The 12763-nt window shown below is 40.6% G+C and overlaps 1 protein-coding gene across 15 annotated transcripts in view; it reads right to left on the bottom strand.

The window, feature by feature from the left end:
* LOC144321119 (uncharacterized) overlaps nucleotides 1–12763 on the bottom strand; it is an 83649-nt gene that overhangs the window by 25585 nt on the left and 45301 nt on the right. For all 15 annotated transcript variants that reach the window (XR_013386847.1, XM_077910538.1, XM_077910543.1 and 12 more), the window contains one exon: nucleotides 99–146. Coding sequence is in view for 4 of the 15 variants with exons in the window: in XM_077910543.1 (XP_077766669.1) it covers nucleotides 99–146 (48 nt within the window). In the remaining 11 variants the exon portion in view is untranslated. The remainder of the gene's footprint in view (nucleotides 1–98; nucleotides 147–12763) is intronic.

Genomic DNA, 12763 nt, shown 5'->3' with positions numbered 1-12763 from the left:
GTTGGTGAGAATTACTTTTCCCATTGGACACCTGAGTAAAAGGTAGACCAAAAATCTGTCCAAGCTGTTGATGGAAAGCAGATATGAGAAAAACAAACCTGAGGCCTGTCCTTCCCTTTGTCCTGATGTCCCTCTGGGGTCCGAAGCTGGAAAGAAAATAAGATGATCTGGCTCAATGAATGAAACAGGAAAAAGTCTACTAATCGTTCTCTAGTATGCTTTCAGAAGGTTTAATGGGGCCATTTCCTCACATGTGTATCTGGTCCTTAAAACCCGACAGAGAAATAGATACAATTCTCATCTCAGGTTCCTTGTCCGTCCCAGCCTGCCTCCAGAAGATGACCTGGGAGCCTGATGGGGCTCACAAATGAACCACCCTCCAAGGTGATTTGTAGAACTATCACTGCCTCCCTCCCAGCGGCTTCCGTCACGTCTGCAGGGTTAACTCTGGTCAGAACTCCTGAGAGTAGATGACCACAGAAATCGAACTCTTCCAGACTCGGGCTCATGCTGAGTTCCTGCAGCATGAGTCATTCAGGAAAAATTAATAATGGAAATGGCTAATTTATAACTGGGTACATCCAAGAAAAGGGTGCGTGTGTGTGTGTGGAGGGAATGCATAATGGTGATTTTTCTCATTAACAGTAGCACCGGCTGGAGTGATTAATCTGCCACCCAAATGAGCTGTTCCTGAGTATCAGAAGAGTCACCAGGCTGGACACTGGAGCAGAGGCTGGGGGAGGCCATCTGTGCTTGGACCTCGTGGGGGATGTTCTCTGGAATGTCTCTGTCCACCTCTCTTTGCCATGTGGGGTGCCCAGGTGCCCATCCTGACATCAGCTGCTTGGGAGCTGAACCCTAGCCAAGGTTCTCCCCTACTTTTAGCACCTCTCCTCATTCTTCTCTCTCCCTGTCTTTCTCTTTCCTTTCTATTTTTCTGCCTCTCTCTCTCCTTTCCTTCCCCCTCCATCTTTTGCTCCATGTCATCTCTCTGCATTTCCAACCTCTGCAATAGTCCCTCGCTCTGTCGTCTGTCTCTCTTCATTGCTCCTCAGTGTTTCTCTCTTCCTTCTTTTGTCACCCTCTCCCTCTCTCTCTCCTTCAAACAGTCATCTCTGCCAGCACCCCTGGATAAAACCGAACCTCGGGACACTCGATCTGCAAGGACCTGTAGCACTGAGCTTCTCAGACCTTAATGTGCTCACGAATTACCCTGAGATTCTGTTCAAATGCAGATTCAGCTCCACTAGATCTGGGCTGGGACCCGGGATTCTACAGTTTTCCAAAGCTCCCAAATGATGCTGATGCTGAGCATCCTGAATTCCACGCTAGGAGTTACAAGAACTAAGAGCATCTCTATGCCAAGTGCCTCACTGAACAGAGCAGGAAACCAGGCTCCCATGGGGCAGAGACTCATGCAGAGCCTGGCACACAGGGAGCTGCTGGCAGGATAGGGAATCACTTGAGACAGAGCAAGAGAGAGAGAGCACAAGCAGGCGGGAGAGGTAGAGGGACAGGGAGAAGCAGACTCCTTTCTGAACAGGGACCCCAATGCAGGACTCAATCCCAGGACCCTGGGATCATGACCTGAGCCAAAGGCAGACACTTAACTGACTAAGCCACCCAGGTACCCAGGACAAGGACTCACTTATTCTCAGAGGCTGCTAGCTTTATCCAAGTCCACAAGGTAGCAAATCCTCCTTCCTTCTTCAAAACTGGCTTCTCCCTGATATGATTTCATCTTCATATCTGCAACTTAGGCTGGAGACAACCCTATCTTCCAAACTGCGGCCACAACAGACATCTTAGACCCCGTCTGGGTTTGAATCTCAGCTCTGATACATATAATCTCTTTGAAATTGGACAAGTCATTTGATCTCTTTGGGCCTCAGTCTTTACATTTAAAAAATGGTTAGTATTTACCTCTGAAGGCTATTGTGGGAATCCGCAAATGATGTACATCAAGAGCCCAGCTCAGGGCTGGCACTCAATAAAGTCATGCTTTTCCCCACCCTATCCTCAAAGCCATAGTTTTCAGATTGGCAGATTTCATTTGTGACGTGAGCACCTGTCCTCAGGGAGAGGCACATCAAAGGATGTGGTGCCAGCCCCTTCCACTTCTGTGGGCAGCGCATGCTCTGTGTGCATCCACATTCAGCCTTCCATGAGTCATCTAAAATTAAGAAGCCTGGGGCCCAGACAGCCCAAGTGGCCTTCCCAGACTCGTCCCATGCATTTGTACTTTGTCAGGCTAGGATTGAAGTCCCTGGGTCCCCAACTGGGAATCTTCCTGCTATGACCCATGTGCTTTTAGCTCCAGGTTAGCTTCCAACCATGGTTTCTTCTTGTCACCTTTTCTAAGGATCCCAACAAAATTCTATACTTTCACTGCAAAAAAACAATCCACATCCTGGGCTACATACACTAGTCCAGCCAAACCAAACTATGGAGTTAAAAGTCCAAAGATAATTTCACAGGGACATATAAAACACCTGGTACTCTGATAGCCTTTCCATAAATGGAAATTACCAATCCTTCAGCAAGATTCTATTGGCCTTTCTTATTAATTTTGCTGTTATTACAAATAACTTTCATTTGCACCACTCTGCCCTGCCTCTCTGTCTCCTTCTTTCCTTTTTTCCCCGTATGCCTGTTTAACTTCATTTCTCCAGATGAAATGACTTGCTCCTTTTAGTCACACTCCTACACTGCCAGATGACATTAGCCAGTTAAGGAAACTGCTAGGCTGTCGGCAGTTTTTAGGGTTTCAAGGGGGAAGGGAGGTGGGTATTTATTTTTATGTCCAACCCTATAAGTCATATAGGGACTTTGAGTTTGCAGGTCTTTGGTTCTTCCCAAGACAGCAGAGCATCTGAGTGTGCCATTTCTCAACTGCCCAGGCAGATTTTTCTTGAATAGTCTAAAAACCAGAGTAAGGCTGAGAGAAGCAGCAAGTGTCAGTGGGGAGTGCAGGTGAAGGGGCAGGACTTTATTCTGGGCTCCACTGGGCTGCATTATCATGTGTGGGACATGAGATAGGAAATTCATTTTTCTCTTTGAGCTTCACTGTCCTCAACTGGAAGATGGAGAGGACCCTTCTTGACTCCTCGGGGGCTGTGAGGATTATTTGCCAGTGTGTGTGTCACTTGCTTAGCGTGGTTTCTGGCAGAGAGAGATACTTAATTCTTACATATACCCTTCTTCTGCCCTATGCCCACATCCACCTCTCAGGCCAACGTTCCCTCTCCTGAAGCCTCTGCTTTCATATTAGGGTGGTGAGTTTGCTGAGCTTAGAAAGACCAGAATTGGACATATGACCCTGGTCTATGACTCACACCAATTAAAATTCATGCTTATTCCCAAATCATTTTGGTGGTTATTTTTGTTGTTTTTTTTTTATTTGTTGTTTTTGCTTTGTTGTTTCATTTTTATGATATCCATCATAAAGCTGAATATGTTTATATTCTGATTTCCAAAGGCAGGAAAGGTAAGATGTTCACTTAAGTTTAATTACAGGCCATGGAGTATGATTAAAACAGATGGTTTTAGAAAATATGTCGTATGTATTTTTTCTTTCTTTCTTTTATTTTTTTAAAGAGAAATCAACAATACGATTTTGCCGACCTTCTTTTGCTGGGTTTCTTCTTTTCACTTGGATTTCTTTTTCTTTCCTCTTCTCTTTTCTTAATTCTTTTCTGCCTTTCTTTCTTATTTTCCAAAAGGGTCTGGATCCCTGCCAGTTATTATTATAAGCTGAATGCATTGGCTTTGAGCCAAGATGCCAATAGTTAAGCACGGCGCCAAAATGGATGGTTTCTCTCCTGCTTCCCCTCACATACTGCCCCTCATTGTAGATTGTGGGAGGGGGTGGGCAAGCACTTCTGCTCTCCAGATTTTGCAAATGTGCTCTGATAGTTGGGAGAACAGAGTCACGGGGATATAAAAGGCAAGATGATTGTAAAAGGTGAGCATGAAGGATTGTTAGGGTCCTTTCCCGGTTAGGAGTTATTCTGGGAGTCCAGTTAATCATCTTCATCAATATCTGCAGAAGTGTAAGGCAGATTTGCCATGAGCAGTGGTTTCAATCTGGGACACACCACTTGGAGACAAACCAATTTCAGGGAAAGGGGGACTGGGATGTCAAGAGAAATATCACCAATCCTTGGCATTCACTAAAACTTTTCAGCCCTCATGTCAAAGAAAGGGGCCTTCAGAATGAAAATCCTGAGAAGAGATGTATGAATTTTCCAGGAATGTGGTCACCAGTTATCACAAACTTAGTGGCTCAAAACAGCACACATTAATATCTTATACTTTTGGAGGTCAAGAAGTCCTAGAATGAAAGTGTTTGCAGGGCACTCTTCCTGAGAATTCTGAAGGAGAATATCTCTTGCCCTTCCCAGTTCCTGGAGGTGGCACACATTCCCTACCACGTGGCCCCTTCCAGCAATGACATTATTCTGACCTGTCTGCCTCCAGGGTGACATCTCCACCACCTCTGCTCCCATGGTCACATCACCTGCTTCCTTCGATCCACCTGCTTCCCTGCTGAGAACCTTCCTCACTACATTGGGTTGAGTTGGATAAACCAGAATTCTCTTCCTACTTTAAGATTACTAACTTAATGACATCTGCAAAGTGCCTTTCTCCATGTAAAGTATCATCTCCACAGGTTTCCAGGATAGAACAAGAATATCTTTGAAGAGGGAGTCTGTCTTATTGGGTCTGCCAGAAGGGGACTTGCTGATTCTCACTTGCCGGCCCCATGGTTATTCGTGCAAAGCCCAGAAATGTGAGGTTCCACTTGCTATGGTCCTGGAGAAGCTACATTATCTCTCTAATTTAGCCAAATGGTGTCCTGGTGTATATTTAAGTTTTGGTTCTTCAACTCCATACTTGGTCCCTGATGCCTAGGCTTTTGCTCTGCCTATGAAAATCCAGGCAGAGGCATGTCAGGACATGGGGGCACTGACCCCAACCCCATCCCCATTTAGGTACAATCAGCTGCACCAATGATGGTTATAGCTTGCCTTGGCTTCCTTGGCTTCTCCCAGACATCATTGTTCTATCCCTCACTTTACCTCCACTTTGCCTCTCTGATTCCTCCTCTCCCTCCCCAGAGCCTGCTGCAGAATAAGAGACACATTCCAATATTCAGAATGACTTTAGAGCAAAAACCTAAGGTGCCTAGAGACTAATTCCAAACCACACCTGGGCATCCTAAGATTTACTCTTCCTCGTAATGTCACTACCGGAATAAAAGAGCAGAATAATGAAAAGAATCCTCCAACTCCACTATTCCTTCATTCTTTCTTCCCTTGCTGTTGTATTAATTTCCACAGAAGCGGGATCCTTAAACTCAGTTTCTTTCAATGGAAGATTTCACAAAGATGCATATTTCACAAAAAATGCAATTGTATGAAAATCATAAAGAACATCATACATTCAGGGCATTCATATTCAACGCCATTCAAAACACATCACATGTGGAATCTCAATCATCCTGGATTTTTAAGCAACACATTTTTTTAAAGTGAGCAAATTAATATATTAGCAATTCAGAACAGATAGTCTAATCAGGGAAGAGGAAGAGTAGACGAAGGAGAAGGAGAAGGAAAAGAGTCGGAGGAGCGGAGGAAAAGGAGGGAGAGGAAGAGAAGGTGGAGGAGAGGAAGGAAGGAGGAGGAGGAGCAGGGGGAGATGGAGAGGGAGGAGGAAGAGAAGAAGAAGAGGAGGAAGAAGAAGGGACACTAAGTCTTGCAGGAGACAGGAGAGAGTAGGTCTCCGATGCTAGGAAATAGGGTTAGACCTAGAAACATGTCTGTTTCATATATAAGCTCGATATTATGCCTTTGCAATAACCTTTGCTCGATGCAGATATTAAAACCGCATAGTTTGAACATGTTTTTGTACAACTGAATAAACAAAGAAAATATTATTTATAAGACTCCCCAGAGGAAAGGCTTAATATCTCTTCATAATTCAAGATGTGTGACTTAAATTATTTTTTCAGGACTCCAAACGAACAAGATTGCTGGTCTTTCTGACATTATGGATGTTAGAATATGGCACTGCAGCTACAGCTAACTCACAGAAAGAGAACAATATTGTTGCTTTTGTGGTAAGGGAAATTTAGGGGTCATTCTATGGCATTCTCATCTTCTCCATTTTGCTCACTGCGTCTTCAAAGTGAGCAGAAGAGTTTAGAGGGCTCCCTTTCAAAGACAACAAGGGAGAAAGGGATTGAGGTGCTCTGCAAGCACTGTAGCCAGGTATGGGAGGCAGGAGGCACAGAGGTTGGGCAGGGAAAGGACAGAGGAAGGGCAGGGTAGTAAGAATAGAAAAGGTGGCGCTGGCCTGGAGCTGGGAATTGGCAGGCATTGAGAAGGCGCTTGGTAAGACCTGCTGCCTTCCATTTGTCCTTCCTATGTCTCTTCCTGTTTCCCTGTTTTCTTTGTGTGCTGGCTTGTTCTTTATGAATTGCAGATGCTTTGTGATCTGGGACTCTTGTCCATCTCCTCATCGCTCCAACATGGAGGATGCACATTAGGCTCCAGAGAGCCAAAGAATGAATGGCAAGAATTCACTGGTCAACACTTGTCCTGCTGTATTTCAGAGTGTCTGGCCCAGAATAGATGTTCAACAGGAGCAACTAATAAACAGTCCTTGTCCATACAAAGTTGATTTCCTTGTCTGCACAGTTTTGAAGTGTGCAGGTAGGTCAGTAAGGTGATAAAATAGGGCTTGTGAGGAATTCAAAATGGCACCTGGGACATTTTTGGTATGATATACTGAACTATCTGGGTGTGAAACTCAATTCCTCAGCTCTTACAGGGAAAACTGGCTGCTAAGATTAAAGCTTCATAATTTGTCAATTGCTCATGATTGATCTGAAACTACTCAATTTAATCAATTATAAAGGCATGTCCTTTATCCCTCAACATATAAAATCTGTCCTTCAGATACTTTCAATCCATAAGTGGAGAGATGCATTCCAACTTATCTTTGCTTTAAAGAGGCCTGAGGGGATACATTTCAGGATCCTGTTGGACTCGGATCTGTCCTCCACCCCACCAGAGCTTCTGTTTGTCTTTGTGCACAAGCATAATCTCTTTTATAAATCCCTGATCTTACATTTGTTAACTGAGGCAAGGGTCCTCACTCCCATGTTTGAAACCACCTTTTCTTCTAAGGTTTCTGTTGTTGCTTTCTCATCTGGCATACATCCATATTTCATCGACTTTTGGCCTTTCCCTAAAACCACCTTCTATTGACAAAGGAGGAAAATGCTCAAGGAACTCCAAATAAACTCAAGATAGCCACATTCGAAATTCAACTTGGTCTCATTACTTCTTTTCTCAGCACCTGGCTTTGTCCTTTGCATAAATGAGGGGATCAGAGTGAACCTGCCCAGAGTCCTTTCCTTTTCTACTACCACCATCTTTCTACCAGGGGAAACTCTGTCAAAAGAGCTTGCTTCTCTCATGGGTTTCTTATCCAAACTTTTCAACAATTGGATCATATTTCTTGGCAATCAGAAAAAGTATCTAAAAAATATCTCTAATTATTTCTTTGCCCTCCTGTTGGAATGGCAACGGTTGGGAACAAAAACAGAAAATGGTAAGGATCCCATCAGAGGATTTGAATTTACTTCTTCCCTCTTTACATCTCTGAGCAAGTCATGTGACCCTTATGATTTGATTTTTCTCTTCTCAAAATGTAGAAACAGTGCTTGCCCTGATCTACTGAAGAGTAATTTTTGGAAGATCCCAAAGGAGGACATGTACCAAAAGAATTTGCAGCCCAGAGGCTGTCTCCAGTCTGTTTCTCTATGATCTGTGCATTATTTGCTCCCAGTGGGATCATTAGAAGTCACAAATTTGGTCATACCACTTCCTAGCTCCTCTCCACCTTTAGAATGGCAGCTGCTCTTCCATCTCCAGCTTCATCTCCGACATCTTCCCCATCCAACAAGGACCCTGTTTCCCAGCTATCTTGTGGTCTTGGGCAATGCCATGCTCTGTACACTTCAGAGGCTTTCATATGCTTTTCTCTCCACCTAGAGTCTTCTTTCCCACTCTTCCCATCTGGTTAAATACTTCCTTTCCTTTTAGTAACTTATTTTGTAAGGAGACTCGCTTCTTATTTTTTAATGCAAATAACAAGAAGACACTACAGATACAGTTGAATTATCCTGGTGCTCTTCACCCATCCCATTTCCTTATCTCCCCAGAAGTTAAAACTCTCCTCAACATGGTGATTATCAATCCCTTGAGTAGTTTTTGTAAATGTCTAAAATCCATGTTGCCATAAAATATACTGTGTTGTTGAACATGTTTTAAAATTTATATGTATGTTATCATAGTGCATGCCTATTTTTGCAACTGTTTTTCATTGACTACAAGGGAAGAATCTCTATGAAAGACTGAAAGATCAAGCCACCATTTTTATCCGTAATATATTTGGCAGAAAAATCGATCTTAACCTGAACCCCCAGGTGGCAAAACATGACTGGAATTGATGCATAGCTATTCAATATTCATATGTTTTTATCTATAGAAGTGTAAGTATGTTTGGTTTTATTGTTCTGACCCCAATTCTGCTGAGGATGTTATTTAAAAAAAAATATATATATATATATACACACATATATCTGAAATTTTAAAAAATGCTAAAATGCATCTGGCCCCCAAAGGTTTTGGAAAAGGAATTTCGACTGGGATATTTTTGACATCAATCCGTGTTGATTCATGAAGCTCTAGTGCATTAATTTTAACAGCTTCAACTGTTATAACATGTGATAATATGACAGTATGATATGGCTTGATTTACTTATTCAATCTCTGGTTTGTGGACATTTAGGGTATTTCCAATTTTTGACAATTTTGAACAGTGCTGCAACATGATTCTTGTACAGGAATCCCTGTACAATGAATAGAAATGGTCTAAAAGCAGAATTGCTGATACCTAGGGCATATGCTTTTCTACTTTTATTAGCTATTGCCAAATTGTTCTCCAAAATGGCTGTTCCAATAGAGCAGGTAGGGCATGGAAGACTCTTGTGCTCTGCATCCTTGCAAACATTTGGGATCTGTGGTCTAGGAAATAGTCAACATTTTTATATTCTCCATGCATACTCAAAATGAACATACTCCCTAATTTTGAGGGTAGAAAGTTCTATGTATTTCATTATATCACACTCAGTAATTATGTTGTTTAAATATTCTCAATTTTTATTATTGTGTTCTTGAGATGTAAGTTATGGAAGAGGTATATTAATTTCTCCTGCTGTGATGTTAGCTTCTTCAGCTTTTTATTGCAATTCTGTCATTTCTGTTATAAAAATCAGAGATATGTAATTGGGTAAATGTAAATTCTGAATTGCAATGCCTTCTTGATGCATTCTTGTTCCCTATAATACATTTGGACTTCAATTTATTTGCTTGATATTAAAATAGCTGCACCATCTTTCTTTTGGTTAGTTTTGCCTAACATATAGTGTCTCAACCTTTTACTTCCAAGTTTAATAAGTGATTATATTTCTCTCTTTCTCATCCAATATGACAACTTATCTTTGTATTTGGAAAGTTAAACATTTACATTTATTCTTATGACTGATGTAGTTGGATTTATTTATAATTTCTTATTTTATGTATTTTATTTATTATGTTTTTTCATTTTTTCTTTCTGGCTTTTTATTGGATTGATGAAATATTTTCTGTTTCCTTTTTCTCCCTAGGAGCTATAACTTCACCATTCTATTGCCATGCTTCTATAATATTTTGTATTTGATCAAACACACTCAAAAATAAAAAAAATGGTATAGTATCTTTCCTCATTTCTACATCAAGAGTAAAACCCTCAATTTAAATATTATCATTCAAAAATTTAATACTACATTGTTTCTGGATGTGTGTGTGTGTGTGTGTGTGTGGGTATGTGCATGTCTTTCTGACATGCATCTGTTATTCTTTCAGCAACTTTCTATTTCTAGTGTATTCTTATTTGTCTGAAAATGTATTTAAATCACCTTCACACTTGCATGACAGTTTGGCTGGTTATAGAATTCTTGATAGACTCTTCCTCCCTCCAGCAATTTGAAGGTATGATAACCTATTCTCTGCTCTGATTCAATTTACTACTATTATTGCTGGTTACCCAGGTTATACAACATCTGTCCTGTCCTCTGGCTGACAAATTCATCTAATTCGAGTTTACCATTTGGCTGATCTCTTAAATTTTTAATCTCACAACTCTGATTTTTACTTTTATGTTTGGGTCCTTGTTACATTTTCTGTTCTATTTCTGAGTATCTAGTTCTTTAAGTTTTTTGAATCTTTATTTTCTTCAGTTAACTATTTTTTTGATCTATATTAGTTTGGTTTGTATTGAATTTCCTTGGTATTTTGTCTGTCCTTGACAAAGATGCCACTTTCCAATAATACCAAAATAATTCTTCCTCTGTTTGATCTCACATCACACATATACAATACTCTCAGAATCACAAGTCCTGCACCATTGCCAACAATGTAATCAGTAAGCAGGTTAAGATTTTAAATTTGTAATATTAGTTTCAGGTATACAATAGAGTGATTCAACAGTTCCATACAGTACCTGGTACTCATGAGGACAGGTGTCCCCCTTAATCCCCATCCCCTATTTCTCCCATCCCCCCACCCCTTCTTCTCTGGTAAATATCAGTTTGTTCTCTATAGTTAAGGGTCTGTTTCTTGGTTTGCCTCTCTCTTTATTCTCTTTCTTATTTGTTTTGTTTCTTAAATTCCACATATGAATGAGATCACATGTCGTCTTTCTCTGACTGACTTATTTTGCTTAGCATAATGATCTCTAGCTCCATCCATATGATTGTAAGTGGGAAGATTTCATTCTTTTTGATGGTTAAGTAATATTCCATCATGTGTGCATGCGCAGATACATGCACGCAGCATGCATGTGTATACACACATTTACATACATATATATACACACACACACACACTATATATATATATATATATATATATATATATATATATATATTCTTTATCCATTGGTCAGTTTATGGACACTTGGGCTATTTCCTTATTTTGGCTATTGTAGATAATGCTGCTATAAATATTCAGGTGCGTGTATCCTTTTGAATTAGTTACTTTTATGTTCTTTGGGTAAATACCTAGTAGTACAATTGCTGGATCATAGGGTAGCTCTATTTTTAACTTTTTGAGAAACCTCCACACTGTTTTCTAGAGTGACTGCTCCAGCTTACATTCCCACCAACAGTGCAAAACAGTTTCCCTTTCTCCAACGCCTCTTGTTTCTTGTGCTGTTGATGTTAGCCATTCTGACATACATGAGCTGATATCTCTTTGTATTTTATATTTGCATTTTCCTGTTGATCAATGATGTTGAGCATCTTTTCATGTGTCTGTTGGCCATCTGTATGTCTTCTTGGAAAAATGTCTATTCGTATCTTTTGCCCATTTTTTTAACTGGCCTATTCATTTTTGGGTGTTAAATTTATGTTCAGTTTTCATCCTTGTAACCTATGTTTCTAGATATGGTTTTCTTTCAGTTTATCACATTTCAGTTTTGCTAGACTTCCTGAATCTAGGCATGTATGTCTCAAAATTGAGGGTGATTTTATAACCAGTGTTTCTTCAAAAATTTAGTTCCATTTCCATTTCTCTTCTAGGCTTCCAATGGCATGAAATCAGAGACTGAAAACTTTTCCATGGGTCCTTGTAGCTCTGCTTGTTTTTTTTTTTTTTTTAAGATGTATTTATTTATTTATTTATTTGAGAGAAAGAGCATGAGCAGGGGGAGGGCCAGAGGGAGACAATCCATAGGCAGTCTCCCTGCTGCGCACAGAGCCCAATGCAGGACATGGATCTCACTACCCTAAGATCATGATCTGAGCCAAAATCAAGAATTGGATGCTTGTGTTTCGGAGATAAATCCTACTTGGTCATGGTGAATAATTTTCTTAATGTGCTGTTGGATCCTATTGGCTAGTATCTTGTTGAGAATTTTTGCATCCATGTTCATCAGGGATATTGGTCTGTAATTCTCCTTTTTGGTGGGGTCTTTGTCTGGTTTTGGAATTAAGGTGATGCTGGCCTCATGGAACGAATTTGGAAGTACTCCATCTCTTTCTATCTTTCCAAACAGCTTTAGTAGAATAGGTATGGTTTCTTCTTTAAATGTTTGATAGAATTCCCTTGGGAAGGCTGGTTCAACACTCGTAAAACAATCAATGTGATTCATCATATCAGCAAGAGAAAAACCAAGAACCATATGATCCTCTCATTAGATGCAGAGAAAGCATTTGACAAAATACAGCATGTATACAATGGAATATTACTCAACCATTAGAAATGACAAATACCCACCATTTGCTTCAACGTGGATGGAACTGGAGGGTATTATGCTGAGTGAAGTAAGTCAATCGGAGAAGGACAAACATTATATGTTCTCATTCATTTGGGGAATATAAATAATAGTGAAAGGGACTATAAGGGAAGGGAGAAGAAATGTGTGGGAAATATCAGAAAGGGAGACAGAACATAAAGACTCCTAACTCTGGGAAACGAACTAGGGGTGGTGGAAGGGGAGGAGGGCTGGGGGTGGGGGTGAATGGGTGACGGGCACTGAGGCAGGCACTTGATGGGATGAGCACTGGGTGTTATTCTGTATGTTGGTAAATTGAACACCAATAAAAAATAAATTTATTAAAAAAATATTAAGAAAAAAAAGAATTGGATGC

This window comes from Canis aureus, chromosome 9 (genome assembly GCF_053574225.1).
Source record: "Canis aureus isolate CA01 chromosome 9, VMU_Caureus_v.1.0, whole genome shotgun sequence".
Taxonomy (NCBI): Eukaryota; Metazoa; Chordata; class Mammalia; order Carnivora; family Canidae; genus Canis; species Canis aureus.
The sequence above is the reverse complement of the archived record's forward strand: the minus strand, read 5'-3'. Positions and strand labels throughout refer to the sequence as shown.